Source organism: Dromaius novaehollandiae, chromosome 3 (genome assembly GCF_036370855.1).
Source record: "Dromaius novaehollandiae isolate bDroNov1 chromosome 3, bDroNov1.hap1, whole genome shotgun sequence".
NCBI classification, from domain to species: domain Eukaryota; kingdom Metazoa; phylum Chordata; class Aves; order Casuariiformes; family Dromaiidae; genus Dromaius; species Dromaius novaehollandiae.
In genome coordinates this window covers 100,930,046-100,946,043 of record NC_088100.1, presented here as the reverse complement: position 1 = coordinate 100,946,043, position 15,998 = coordinate 100,930,046, and the positions used below count along the sequence as shown (strand labels likewise).

At 34.7% G+C, this 15,998-nt stretch overlaps 1 protein-coding gene across 2 annotated transcripts in view; it reads left to right on the top strand.

Moving 5' to 3' along the window:
* Nucleotides 1-15,998, top strand: part of MTA3 (metastasis associated 1 family member 3) — a 145,088-nt gene that overhangs the window by 24,014 nt on the left and 105,076 nt on the right. For both annotated transcript variants that reach the window (XM_064509595.1, XM_064509594.1), the window contains exons 5-6: nt 11,820-11,883; nt 13,075-13,192. In XM_064509595.1, coding sequence (XP_064365665.1) covers nt 11,820-11,883; nt 13,075-13,192 — 182 coding nt within the window. The remainder of the gene's footprint in view (nt 1-11,819; nt 11,884-13,074; nt 13,193-15,998) is intronic.

Genomic DNA, 15,998 nt, shown 5'->3' with positions numbered 1-15,998 from the left:
TGATTTTGGTACCCAGATGGGAAAGGTTTGCAGGAGAAAAGAAACAATGCAATGGAATAGAGTGGAAAATGGAGATAAGTACTCTCAAGAGTAAGAAAATAAAAGCTCAGTTCCTTTGGAAGAAGCAAGAGGAGAAAGCTAAAAGTGATTTTAAGAGGATGGAGGAGGCTGAACCATCTACAGTTGTTTTGGCAACTACAGATCTTATGCTTTTACTGACCTCTTCAGCCAAGAGAAGAAACTACCTGAGTTTGCTTGCTTTTCTGCTTGCTATTCAAGGAAATGAAATAATTTTACCTTATATGGTATATTTCCATTTACTTTTTACTAATATAACCTCTACTGCTTTTGTTTTATCTGTCTACTTCTCTTAGCTTTACTCTTTTTACCTTTTTTAACTAGAATGTTAAAGAAAATGTCAACCCTCCAAAAAGAAAAAAAACCCTCTATGACTGAAAATGCTTTTATTTTAATTCATAATTGCAAACACAGTAATGTCTCATTTATACAAATGTGTTAGGTGTCCCTAGTTTTAGTTGAGCTGCTTTACTATTATCATAACAGTTTAGATTTCTTGCGTGTGTAAGTTTAGTTCTGAAGCTCTTTGGTTTGTAGCAGTGGGTTTGGGATAATTCAGATGTAATTTGCTTGCTTTCGAATTATTGAAATGTAGTTTCAGTCTTTGCTCTTGTTCTTTTTGTGTGTGTGGTATAATTGTATACAACTTTCTTGAAATATAATTCACTTGTAATATAAGCATTGGGATTTCTTAGCCTATAGTCTTGCTTCACATTTACATTAGCTATCATTATGCCATTTTAGTAGCTGTAAGAAGTGGTGTAAGTTTTGACACCAAAATGCCCGATTTAGAAAAGAAGTAGAAGTGGGTGATGCAGTAGTAATTAGATGTGGCAGTGTCGTCTTCTAGACACACTGCTCCTGGAGTGGAATGTGTTTGAGAAGGTGGTGGTGTTTAGTACAGCACCATGTTAGATATCCTGTGAGCAAGACAGCATTTTTATGTGGTGCAGTACACTGTCAGGCTGATATACTAGCTTGGGTCTTAAGGGCAGGCTGTTACCTTAGGCCCTACTTGGTACTGGAAAAAGGAATACTTGATCTGTCAAGTTACAAGTGAAACTCTTCTCTGTGCCTTCCCTGCCCTCTTGATGTATACAGTTAGTAGTATCTCTCCAATGAATTTCCTCCTTCCTTCCTAATCCCTGCATATTACATATGCAGTTTTGATAGGCATTTTAATCCTCAGATCTCCTTGTAACACACTTGCACTGCCAACTTCATATGCTGAGCCCCTCCTTCATTAAGTACATTTGCCATCACACAGTGAATGCATCCAGAATTCATGCAGATGCTTCTAGTAAGCAGTGCCAGGCCCAGGGAAGGCTAAGCTGAGCTGGCTTGGTGTCTGTTTTAAAGACACCAATTTAAAGATTTGAGCATTACCAAATTCAGTAATTTGGAAAGACATGAGAAGGCACAGGAAAAATCTTAAAAGTTGTCATTATGGTGACATAGTTTGTCAGTGTTACAGAATTCACCATGCGACTTACCACATGGTGAAAAGGTTCAGCCAAATGTTTGTATAAAAATATGCAAATAATTAGCATTCTGGGGAAATGCACTGGATTATTTGACTGTGCTTTAAATTTGTTTTTCATTCTTAAGGTCCCAAGAGTTAATAGGTGATACACACCTACATTTAGATTGCTGCAAAGGATTGTGTTAATTTCTCATATTATTTATAACTGCTTTTCAGAATTAATACTTCATGTAAGCTGTGTAGAAATATTGTTAATTTATCCACTAGTGTTCATATTACCTTTTCATTATCTTTGCTTAATTCTTACTAATAGCTATCTGTTTCAGTCTTGGGGTTTGTTTTGGTTTGTTTTTTATGTTTGCTTGGCTTAGGTATGCCTTCCATTCTCAGCTGTCCTGACAAAATCAGTTTGAATTTGTTGGGCTGTTCTATACTGCAGTTAAAAAAAAATAATCATTTTCATGAAATAAAATGAAGCTTGTATTGTCTGAAGACAAACTGCCTGTATATAGCTTGAGACCAGAGAAAAGTGTTAAAGAATGATGGACATTTGTGGGGAGAAAAAAGACTTCAAACCAATAGATTTCTGATATAATGTTGTTTATTTAATTGGTTCATACAATTGTGGTTTTTTTTCCTTAAGATCAAAAAATAGATTTTTGGCAGGCTAAATAGTACCTACTTAATTACAGCAGGGTAAGAAACACTTACCTTGAATAAATAAAAGTGAAATCTAGCAAATTTCTTGCTGTTCACCAGTCTTTCAGGTAAATTCAAGAGTTTGAATACAAGTTTTTAAAAGCCCTTCCCTGAGACTAAAAAACAGTGATATGGGCTTGTAATGATCTTGTTGCTCTTTTATCTGATAAAACAGGACATAGCTGTTGACTTGATTCCAACCTTTTGCGTTTAAATCAAAATATACTGTCCAGTGAGACATCCATGCTTGCTTGAAAAGTTCCCAAGTGATAAAATATTTACCATATCTCTTTGTAGTTTTGTCAGTTGATTGTGCTTGCTTGTACCAGTCTCTTAGGGGTGCATGGGATTCTAGTCAAATACTAACCCGTATTTTTTGTTTGTTTGTTTTTTCTGGAGATTGTGTTTTCACTGAGCACATCATGCTTTTCTAGGGCACAATTTCAAGATGCTGAAATTCTTGCTGGCCTTGATTTCTGGACTGTATGGCTGTGTAATAATGTATGATAGCTGTGCATTATGCATGTAATGTTTGTTACTATGCTGATTATGCAAATAATTGTCATAAACCTATACTTTAACACCTAAAAAGAATGTGGAGGCTTTGTTTAATCTGCCATTGGATCAACTAAGCATTCCCTATATTTGTTAGGGGATTTTATTTGTTGCTTGGCACAAGCACCAAGTCAGGTCTTTTATATCCGTACAGCCTTAATTCAGAAAATCTTTCTGAACTCTGATTCTGAAATCTTCAGTTCCTAGTAACTTTTGAATCTTTCTCATACATCTCCTTATTAACCTGTATTAGGATGCTCTTGTCGTGCTATATTAATTCCTTTCCTTCATGAGCCTTTTACAAAGATTTTAATTATGTAAGCTGGTTTTTTTAAGAGCTGATTAGTAAGACTGGGAAGAAGTTGAACATTTTCATAGAATGCCTATGCGTGTGTGGCGTGGAAAAACTTTCAAATAGTCTAATCATGAGAAGAGTTCATAATTTTTATCGAGAGATTTGGAGCCTGCATGTATTTTTATAAGTCAGCATACAAAAAAGCATGCTTGTATTTTTGAAGCAGACTGCTAGATAGAGAGTAGGTCTACTTTGCACAGATGTGTGCTTACCTGGTGATTTTGAATTCTTCCTTTCTAAACTGTTTTTTTACAGCAAAGGGACTTGAAGCAAGTCTGATGATTTTTTCTTTGTCAACAGAACTTGGAGAACTCCTACACAAGTTGGATGAAAATTCCACTTAGTCCAGAATCCTGTTTTTAGATATGGCCAATAGCCAGTACTTAGGACCAGAGTTAAGAAAAAGGTTATTTATCAGTGGAAGGATATATTTTAAATTCCTGAAAACCAATATATATTCCCTCTTATTGATTTAATTGCAAACTAGAAGTGTTTCAAATGCTGCAAGATTTTAAGTTCAGCTGTATGGAATGATATGCATTGCTTCTGGGCTGAGTGAACTTGTAATATCACGCTGAAAAACCATTCATTACCAACCTCTTTTGTCTGTGTTCAATACGTGTGTATTGGTGCTGCTTTGCTAAAAGGTAATAATTTTTTTAGTTTTTAGCATGAGTTAATCTGTGGAGGAAAAAAATCAATGAATTGTGTTCCCTACAAATAGTTTATAGAAAGCATATATACTGTTACGCTCACTTTGATTGGAGATATCTAAACATGTTAATCCTGCTGTGCCCAGATCAAGAAAACACTGATACGGAAATCAGCATTCCAGTTCTACTGAAGATTCTGAATTTTCAGCCTGAAAGTCACATGTAGCATAAAAAAGCCTGGGCTATCCATATTTTTTTTATACAGAAGTTTAGATGCCAGACATTTACTGATTAATTCAGCTGTACATAAATCAATTTGCTGTGCATTCTGTTTTTAATCTTCTTTGATCAAGAGGATGTTAACTAAATAATCCCTGGTTTACTGATCTGTCTTTTGGCCACAGATATACATCACATATACAATATTGTGAGATAGATGTCATTTTGATGGAGACACAGACACCAGTAGTATTCAATTATCAAGTGTGATTTTTATTGTGTTGGAGGCAGCTCAGTAAATTACTGGTGCTAAGCTCTAGCCAACTAAATATGAATCAATACAGTGCAGTTCTTTAACTTCTGGACATTGGCCAAGAAGAAAAAAAAAAACCCCAAATTCTAGGGGTCTGTTACAGATTTACATCACTATAATAACCCTTTTATGCCTCTCATATTTTCTTGTTTTTAGCATTGTGCAATAGTTTCCTTTGCAAATTGTAAGTACTTTTGCAATCTGGAGAACATGAAATTTGCTATAAAGCCTCTGATATGTGTCTGTAAGCATCATACTATGGCCCTTAAATTGTACATAAAAGTAAGATACACAAATACTGTTGATATTGGCTTCCCATAACTGGGGAGTCCATTTCATGTAATTAGCAGAAGCTCTCAGGACTCCACAATTTCTAGGCTGTAATTTGGTGATCGTCACTGCAATTTCGCCTGCTTGGAAGGGATGAAGACTTGGCTCAAAGTGGTTGTGTGACTGGAAATCTTCAAAACACTTTACTATTCAAGACACAGCTCAAGAAAAACCTTTTTTAATTTAAGGTAGCTCTCTTCTCTTCTGCTTGATATCTGTACTGTTTCTCTTCCTTTTGCCTTATGGCAAATAGGAGAAACATTACTCCTGAGTTCTGTTCCTGCAGAAAACCTTACTGCCCTCCTTCATTTTGTATCTTGAGTTTAATCTTCAGCCGTCATCGAAATAATAGCGTACGTAAAAAATCAAATCAAATTTTCCTCACAAGAATGTTTCCTAATACTGTCTCCGGTTATTTTGTTCCTAATCTGTAAAGCTACTGACTCACTCCTATGTTCCAAATTCCTAGTGTGAGACCAAAATTTTTGCATGAATATCAACAAGAGACAGTTGGCATTTCTGCACTGAATTACACAACATCATTCTGTTACGTTTGGGAGGGCAGTTAAGAATCGTTAATAACGGAATTTAGAGGGCTGTGGAGTCATCCCTGCATATATTATTCTTTCTTCAACCTGCATCTTAATGACCAGTGCATAGCAAGTTTCATTGACTTGGGTGGGCTTTACTGGTCTAATTAGAGCAGTGAGTTCTGAAAACTCTTATACTGCATTAATCTTATCCAGAATGTGTCTGCGTTGCAATAGAAAAATGATATGCCATGGTACTATACCTGTGAGGTTGCTTTTTCCACTCTTGTGGTTTGCCCTGGTTAGTAGGTGCTAAGCATTTTCTTTCTCTTGTAATTTCTTTCTTTAGTTTTTGTTTATATACCTCCTGGCCCAAGAGATCCTCATTAAAATAAGATTTGCATCTCGTGGGCTGTCTTACTCATCTGGTGAAAATAGATGAAGAAATAGCACGCACAGATAACAAAACAAGAATTGAAGAGAGCGTTCCACTGGTTTTAAAAGTAGGAGTTATGCTGAAACAAGCAAGAACTTAAAAGACCGAAGTAGTTACTGTGGTTCACAGTTCATTTTTTGTAATTTTAAAGGTCAGTGTTTTCATCAGTTTTTTTGAATTTTGGGAAATATTTGACTAAACTAATTGCATCATTGATTATTTTGAGGAAAACAAGCAAACAAAAAAAACCCCAATCAATTGCCAGGACAGCACAAACAACAGGGCTGTCTTTTCTCCAGATATGCATTATATGTATATTCTGGAGAGTTTGGTCTTTTACTCCAGGTCCTTTAACCAGGCTGTATCTAAATCTTTGTCATAACATTGTTTTGTACAGTATCTTTGATACAGCATTTCTTCATATAACTTAAATTCTTGTTCTGGTTATCTTCATCTTGTGTCTTCATTGAAACAGATTAATAAAGAATGTCTTCTCATATATCTGACTGTTCTGAATGCTGATCATTATCAGGCCTTGTTTGAATTATGTTCCCTTGTGTTTTCCATTCCTCCATTGGCGTCATTCAAACATAGGTTTTTTTTGTCTTCAGTCTTCAAGGCCTATTAGGCCCTATCTCCACATCATCATTTGTAAGAAACTTGTTTTGTCCAATTTCTAGTTCACAGAAGCCGGTAACTGTAATACATGTAATTTTTAATTTTGGCACTATGTAGTTTAGCTGTTTGCAAATGCTTTTTTTCATTTAGCATGGAACCTATCTCTGCAGGTCTAGTATTGTTTTTTTGTTTGTTTCTGAAGATGATAGTTTATCTATGCACATGACTCCTGCCATTAGATGGTTAAAATGCTGTATAAAGAAATACAGCATCAAATGGAAATTCACTGATTTAGTAGGCATATGCTGTGGTTTGTTTTCTCAATTAAAGAAATAAAATGAAATTTTGTAAATTACTAGCAATAAGGTATAAGGACAGTTAATATGTTGCCCTAGCAGTTTTTGCTAAAATTCATTCGCAGTGTTTTAGTAATGAATTGGTTGGACTTTTTTTAGTCTTCCCATGAGTCTTCTTAAGGAGAATACATCACAATGATATTGAAGGAATGTCCCTGCAATAATTGGGGTTAAATAAGGGAAAGATGTAGTAGAGAGTATATTACAGATATACAAAATAGAGAAGTAAACTGGAGAAGTAAAGCAGGGACTCTTATTTATCCTTTTACATTAAAAATCAGTAAAAATGAAGTTGATAAACAGATGTCAGTGTTTTGTATTGTGTATAATTAATTAATCTTTAGAAGTTAATGCTCTGGAATTACCACGGGGGAAAAAAAAATTCCAGAGACGTGATCCAGGTGTAGGGAAGCCTTCCTGAATCTCTGCTGGTGAAATGTTCTCATCTGCTGGTGTGCATTGTGCTCAGTTTTTTCATTTCATCTTTCTACCATTTCTCTTTGGTGGTGGTGTTCTCCTGACAAATACTGAAATTAAGAGAAGTTCAAAAGATTGTATGCTGCCGACTTAATGAGTGGTTTAACCCCATTTCCCATGATGTGCAATGGTAATGAATAAGACATTAGCTGCGTATGTTTGCTTAATGATCAGCAGTTAACAGTTGGCATCTAATGCATATTGTTAAGCTTAACAGTCAACATTTACTGAAATGAATGAGGGCTTTTCACAAGAACTTCTTCGGGTGAGATCCTCTTTAAAATCAAGGAGATCTTTGCAAAAAAATTGTATTTGCTAATGTTTGTTTATACACTGATCTGTTATAAATGGCAGAATGAAGGCTGTGGTAGGTCCTGTTGTCATATAGCACTGGAACCTCATGGTACATACTGAATAAATGGCTAGAAACAGATTTAGGTGTGTGAAGTGCAAAGTCATGTACTAAACGAGTAATACATGTTGTTAATAAAATGATAATTCAGTTGCAAATGACAGTGTTCAAATGCCAGTTGCTAATGAGATGATTCAGCACATTTAATACTTTTCATCTACATCTAGCTATGCTGTGTTCCTCCTAAAATACTGTATTTTGAAAATAAATCCACAGATTACTTGCAGGGAAATCAGAGGCAGAGGAATTTGAGGGCAAAGGAATGCTGGGAGAGAAGGGCATCAGAAAAAGGGAAGAGAAAAGGGGGATTGTGGGGTCAGATTCCCATTGTGTTACCTTCGTGTGTTATGCATGGGCAGATCTGTACCACTTCTGAATAACAGGAAACTTTCTACTGGTAGCATTCATGAAAATGTTGTAGTTAATATTATAACGTGGCCGTGACAGAAATGGATGGAATCCCATGATTAATTAAGAGAAATGCTTCCATGCAGAAGAAAAATACTTTGAGTTTCCAGTGCATTGATAAAAGCTCATATTGTTTTTAGTTTTGGTCATCTGTTTTCAAGCTAGAGACTGGCTAATGAAAACTGGACTTTTAAGAAGCAAGGAGCCTATTCTATGAGGCAGTGACATGAAAAGCTAGGCTTACCTAACCTAGTAGTGTAAAGGCAGATAGCCTTGCAGTACTAGCAGGACTAGCAATGGGGATAACCAGCCTACTTCAGTAATGGTAGCAGGGATTAGGTGTGATAATTAACCTAGGGAACTTCCTTTAGTCCAGTTCTCATATAATGAAAGTCTTAATTAAAAAAAAATCCACACCCTAAAAAAACCACCAGCAACAACAAAAATTATACAATGGCCAGAATGAATATTAAAAACTTAAATCTCATGCATAACAGAAATATGCCTTTACTTGGGTGGGCAGTGTCTTTCAGGTGTGGTAGCTTGTTTTACGCATAGATACTGGGTGTTCTGCAGCTCTGTACGAACTTCTCAGCTGACTTTTTGGAAGCCCTTCCTTGGCTTCCTGTTTTGATTTCACTGGGTGATCAGCACTCTTCAACTGCTGTCTTGTTCTTTGGCATTGGTTTGCTCCCTGCAACTGCGTTTCTGCCTTGTACCCTTTCAGAAAGATGTGCCTGAGGTCCACCTGAGCTAGGTTTTGAGTTCAAGGCTGAGGACCCCAAGACTTTGCACGACCATCCCAGAAGTCTGTCCCAGACAGTAGTCGTCTTTTTTTTTTTGATAGTGGGTGGACAGTTTCCTGTGTATTTAACACTGTCATAGGGCAGAATTCACCAGTGGTATAAACCAAGGGAAGTAGATTTGCTCTATCAGCAATCACATTTGGCCTGTCACTGTTTAACAAAGCTGAAATTTTTATTATGAAGTTGATTACGGAAAGTCTCTGGTTTTTTTGATGTGATTTATTTCTCATTATTAATAGATATTTCGCTTGCAACTTTATTTACCATTTAGATTTTCTAAGATAAATCAGTAATATTGTCTTTCTTTCTGTATCTCTATTTAATTTTTTATAATGTTCTTTTTGGATTTAAAATGAATCCATACCATTACCTGGCCTTAAACTTTTTCTCTTCTTATATTAGCCAGCAATGTATTCTGTTTCTGTGACAGCAGCTAGGTTTTACTCTACTTTTAATTCATTCATTACTAAGTATTAGTATATTATTAGTAATGTAATAATATATTGGAGAGTTTTGTTAGCTTTGGTTTTCTCAGTGATTGTTTTTATTTCTTTTCACATCCATTTTGTCAGACTTGCCCCTAAGGTTTCTGCTGTCTTATGGGAACACTAATTCTGAGTATTCTCTATCACTTAGCTGCCTTCTTCTAAATTAGTAGGGGTAGGTGTGAGAACATGCATTTCTGAAGCAATTTAATGAATGAGAAAAGCAAATACTGAAATTCACTATTGTGTAGTTTTATTTCATAGAATTTTCTAGCTGTGGTTCAAAAGTTACAATAAAGTGGGATGCTCCTTTAGTTAATTGAGAGATTATAATAAGGTGTGGATTCAGAGCAGGTAATACGATGTCAGAAATAGGCTGAATGTAGAAGGGAGGCTTAAGTGTGGAAGAGAATGTACTAAAGGATAAAATTGTATCAACAGGGCATGATCTTAGATCTTCGTTGCTTATGTTCGTTGTGCTGTTAGTTTAAGCATGAGGTAGACTGGCAAAAAGGAGATCATGTATGTGTGTACGTATATATATGTGTGTGTGTGTGTATAGGTACTGGATATAGTAATTGCAATGATTGGAATGTATTAGTTCTATAGGAAGTATATTAGTTGTATTAGTAAGCCAGCAGTGATACACTTGAGTCTCCTCCCCTAGCTTAACAATCCAAAAGATGTTACATATTAATAACAGTAAGGTTCTCTTGAAAATTTTTGTGGGATGTCGAGGTACAAAAGGAGAAATTTTATGAAAGGATAAAATCTTTGGATTTTAAGAGTTCACATACAGTTCCAAACTCTTGGATACTTTCTTTATTTTTCTGAGATTCTTTTGGTTCTATTTTAAAAAAAAAAAAAAAAAAAAAAAAAAGCAGTAATTTGGGGAAGTGAGAAGGGGCAGGAAAGACACAGAGAATAAAGAGTAGAGAATGAGGTGAAGGAAAATTGCGTTGTTTGGTGGGACAGTGGTAAGGATGAATCAAGTTACTCAGTATCTGACTTGAGGTAATGTTTGTTTTGTGCTGCCTTAAGAGAAGCTACTTTTGAATGACCTCTTAGTAGAACTTGTACTGTGAATTTTCTCTCCTAATATCCCTGCAGGTTCCAGTGCCCTTCAGTAACCCTTGCCTTTTGAGTCTCAGGGGCTTCCTTTGGAGCCTTAGGAAGAAGCCATTTGGGGGTCCTTTTTTGAGAAATGTCAGTTTCCCTAGGCAGTGAATGGTATTGGTACATATTTTTTTGAATCTGCTAATTAAAAATCCATTTTAGACCATGTTTTAATAAAAAGCAGAAAACAGTGAAGAATCGGAAAAGTGACACCATTTACCTGCTAGTAATTCTGTTATGTCAGGTGAACAAAAAGTTCTGTTCGAGCCTTTAGATTTGTTTCTTTTCTTTTAATCTAGGAGGTAATGTTTCATTCATCCAGGCCTTTGACCTTGGAAAGATTGTATATGTAAATGCTGGAGCAGTAGCTTACTGTTAGTTCTTGTAATGCTCTCAATAATCGTAATGTAAGCTTATTACGTATGTCTAACTAAATGTGTCTGTTTTAGGAATGTCAGTGATATTGATGCTTATACAGATGAGGGTACATAGAGCTGATCTGATACAGCTGATCTGATAAAATTTTGTAATTGTTAATTTATATAAAATCTTGTGCTTAAAAAATCAAGGGTATTTAAAAGCTGGAGTTCTTTGTATTTAAAAATCAGGAGTATAGTAATCCAAGCTATTTTTAAAGTGTGGTTGATGATTTAACTAGTCTTCCTCTAATATTTTCAAACCGCACCAACTTGTGCAGTACCTGCGGATGTAGTCATAAGGAAAAAATTCTGTGGCTTTCTGTGCTGTTTTCTGTGCATCAATAAAATTAATTCATGGATTGTAGTGTAAGTATTGAAACTTTCTTATCTTGTCAATGCTAATGACTTCCCTGTCTAGTATGTAACGTGCCTTTTATGCTCTAAAAAGCTTCACCTATCAAAAGTAAAACATACCCCTCAAACTAAGATCACCTTGATAGTGACTAATCGGATCGTAATAAGATTCATGACAGCAGCAGGGTGCTTAGAATTTCATAACTTGTCACAGAGTTCAAAAAGATAAATTTTGTGTTGGGTTTAACCAAATCCATTGAAAATAAGGACTTCAGAGTTACACAGAAAACAGATTCGACACTGTGAATGTTGTATTCAGGTTTTCCTCAGATGTTGTTTACCTTTCTACTTTTGCATGTGATGTGATATCCAATGTGTCATTTAAATGCTCATTTTTTATTATTTGTATTTTAGAGCATTAACAGATATCGTTTGCCATGATACCTCTTTTTCCTTCATTGTTTGTATTTTTCCTCTCAAACTTTGTTTCCTAGTGCTGCTGTAGAATTTGTTTGTATTTTTTGAGTGCTTGGGTCAGTATAGCTATTAATTTTGTTGTTGTTGTTGTCCATTTTTGTCTTAAAACATGGTGAAATGCATTTTATTCTATTTTTAATTTAAAAGTTATATCTGGATTATGTTCTGCTAAATATCTTTTTTGACTTCAGAAAAAAATGAGTTTTACAAAGGTAACAGTTCTTTCTTATGTCTGTGTAGGGGAAAATGCAGTGTTGCACTTCTGAATGAGACAGAATCTGTGTTGTCCTATCTGGAGAAAGAGGTAATATGTGTGACTTTTGTTTGTTTAAATGTTGTGATAGATTTATGTTATGATTTTTTACAGCACTGTTTTTGATAAATGAGAGAATAATACATTGGAAATATTTTTTTCAAGTGTTATGTTAGAAGTTGTTGAAAACACTGATTTTAAGTGTTATGGAATCAAAACTGTATTAAATGACCCTGACTTGTATTATGGCTTTATTCTACATATTACTATATACAGAAAGTAACTAAGTCTGCAAAGTAATTAATGTGATATCTTAATGTAAAAGAAAAATGCGTGAACTGTTTTCACCTAGTGGATACTTTAGGGGGAATTCAGACAGCCTATTTTTTGTTGAGAGGTATTCTGGTACGAAGAACCTTCCATAGTCAATGGACAGAAAGGGAGAGAAAAACACTCTAGAGGGCAACTTAGCACAGGAGTTTAATTTTAGCGGCTCTGAATTGTTGTGGGAAAAGTCTGTCTCATTTTATTTCTTGTGGAAGGAAAGGGAGTTTAGCCTCACTAGAGGGAAGAACAAAACAAAAAAAGCCCCAGGAAGCTGATACATATTGTAAAACACCTTTAAAAATAAATACATTTTTCTTTGGAGTTTCTTAATATAACATCAGGCAGGCAATGCGTTTTAGCTGAAGTTAGTATGTCTTTATTTTCATATTTATACACTAAAACACAGGTAATCTAGATAATCTGTAATATGTTTCTTAAAGCACTTACCCTCAGCTTCTGCTGACAGTGCCAGGTATGTTGATACTATTGTGTAAGCCTTTCTCAGACACTGAGAGTGCTCTATGCTATTTGAGACTAATTTATAAAAGCATGGTAGGGATATTTAGGAAAGGAAGCACGTTAAATTCAGAAAGTAGTCACCATTATTACTTTGCAAATTCACTGATACATTGTTGTGTATAGATTTCTTCATCATTCCACTGTTCCGAAATAGCTTCCAAGCAACGGAGGAAGCTTCTATTAGCCTTTTGAAAGTACTCATAAAACATCTGCGTTACTTAAAATAAGGACTAATGTTTCACAATTTTTATTCTTCTACCTGACCTGTACTGTCAAGAAAAAGACATGAGAAGTGTGTGAGGGGAGGGTGCTTTAGTAATTTTCAAATGGAAGATACAGATTTACAAAAATAATGTAAAATTCATTATGCTGTTGCAAATGTGTCTTCTTTTTTAGGATACTTTTTTTTATTCATTGGTATATGATCCATCACTGAAAACGCTTTTAGCAGACAAGGGAGAGATCAGAGTGGGGCCTAGATACCAGGCAGATGTGCCAGACATGCTTGCAGAAGGTAAATATTTGTTGATCTTCAAATACTCAGGAAGAATCCATATCTTGCAGTATTGCTTATGCTGAAACTCTGAAATACACTAGTCTGCCTAAAGGCAGAGAAAGCAAAGTAGTAGGTCTTAGAAAACTGACAAATACCAGTAGATATTATGAAGAAGCAAAGAAAGGATGCTTGGAGTAGCTGTAATTGTCCCTTTAAAATTTGTGCATAACACAATGTAGACGTTCTGTATTGGTTTAACTAGTGGTTTAGCCTAGCTAGATCCTTCATGTTGGCCTCATGGAAAGAAAATGTTGAGGACCAAGCCATTCTGTAGAATAATTATACAATAACAAAGTAAGTGAAAAAACATTTCCTTTCTCTCCCTTTTAAAGCAGGCTCTGTATACAGAATGCATGTGTTTGTGTCTTTGTATTTTTAGATAATGGCTTCCCTTGAAGCATCTTGTTTGTTTTGTAGCAGGAATGGGATAAATGCTTCCAGCATTGATATATCTTTAAAATCATCAGTCTTTTTTTTTTTTTTTTTTAATATGGCACAACTACCTATGCCTTTGTCTTGTGCTCCATAATAACTTTAGTATTTAAACAAAATTTCGAGTACAATATTTATTTAATTCGGATGCTCTACAAGAGGTATGAGCAGCTGTGTTTTGCTATATATTTGCAATGATAATATCTACTTTGCAAATTCTAAAATGAACAATTTTTATCAGTGAGATTTATACTCTACTTTGAGTACTAATAAAAGAAAAAGTTTTCTTGAGAAATATCTAGCCGTAAAAGTTGTTTTCAAGAATCTTGGCTGTTTATTCCATAATAAGAAAACATTACAGTTCTGAATGCTCCAAATAGGCATTTTCATAACCTTAGGTGGGATATTTTGCATTGGGTGTGGGCATTTTGCCAGCTATACCTTTGTCTCTTCAAAAAATATTCATTAATATTCTTTCTACAAAGCTTATTTAATGAACTGCATAAAAGAAGAATGATTCAATTTCCAGGAAGTGGCAGATTATTTTATTATAGATGTAATTTAGTAGATTATGTGCATTATTATTTTGACTTTTCTTTTAATAACCAGAAATAAACTATAGGAAGACATTTCCAGATTTGATTATTAGCAGTGCAGCCTTATTTAAGAACATGGCTGGAATATGATACACTACTTTTCTTGCTATAAAATGTGCCTATCTTGTCTGAAAAAAATGTTAGGGAACCAAATAATTATGCAGACATTCGTATGCTGAAGAGGAATGTTTTCTAGAGGGTTAAAAGAAAATGATTGTTTCAGTATGTACATCAAGTAACCAGGAAGTACTAACATGTGTCCAAAATAGCTTGTTGAATTGTTGGGGTTTTCAGGGTGAGCTGGGGGCACCTGTCAGCCAGAAAGCCTTTTCCTACTGAATTCTGTTACGTGAATTACTAAAGACAGGGCTTAATTGGAATCATAAATATTTACCTGCAAACTAAATGTTATTCCCATGGAAATTTTACTTATAGTTTATATTTTTTTCCTAAAATGCATCCATACGTTTTAGAAGTTGTTATTAAATTTTTCTAGAGCTTAACTTCATGAGTTAAATTCTTTTTTTCTGTTAAATGAGTGGAAGATTTTTCTTTTACTTCATGAAGACAGGATTTCATTGTGTGTTACTGCATGTTTTGCTTTTCTCACACCCTAATTAATCCAAAAAGTGTAATAAGTGATGTAGTCTTCCGGCTGCCCTTAGTAGGCATCAGTAGTCCATCAGTTACTAAGGTTCAGATACATGATGTTGCCCACAAACCGAAGATCACAGTATCCACAAACCAAAAATGAGGTATTTCGGAGACCTTCTTTGGTGGTTTAATTGGATTAATCTGCATTTATTTCCAGTGACTGGTGAAAAAATGCATAGTTTTGTTTCAGTAAGGTGAAATGGTTTAAATTGTATTTTTGGCTGGTTACTATCTAATTCTTCCTGTAGCATTTTGACCTCCAAAGAACAGAAAAGATGATTCAGCTGTGACTGTATTTATATGTAACCTGACAGTTTAACAGTTGATCCCTTCATAATCAAGCCTTCTCATTCACAGAAACAAATTTTAAAAAGTGGTCAATACTAATAGAATAAAATAGATATGTTTTGGAAACATGGGATTCTGTGCAGATTTCTGAATCCTGAAATAAATATTTCAGCCTGTATTTTTTTAAAGTGGTTAATGATCTATATGCTCAAATTTTGCTGCCATAACTTGTGACACTAAAAAATTGACATTCAAAAACCCAGACCAATCTCCATAAAAGAGAATTTAGAACACTGAAAACTTCTGTCATGGCAAATTTTTACATAAAGGGAGGAAGTTCACCTCTCTTGTAAGTTGCTAGTAAAAATATTATACATTTAAATCCCCCCCCCCCCCCCAAGAAAATAAAAAGAAATAGAAAAATCTAAGATGCACAGTCAGGTGTGGTTTTTTGTTGTTGTTTGTTTTTTTGTTTTTTTTTGTCACTGGCATATAAATCCAATTGAAATGACTGAAAGCATGCCAACTCAGATTAGCTTTCTGAAGACTAGTCACAAAATGGCTGATAAATGAAAAAGTTCTTTGAACTGTGAAAGCCCTTACACATCTTTAAATATCAAATTATTTCAGTATAAACAAACTAATGGATTCTAGTAGGCTTCTAGTCTAAAAATTCAAATTGCATGCCTTTCTCTTATACTGTGATAATTTATGTTCTGTCAGACCACTTTCATTTTTTAGTGTTTTATTCAAGTGCAATATATCCATTTTTTTGTGAGAATGGATTTTTTTTT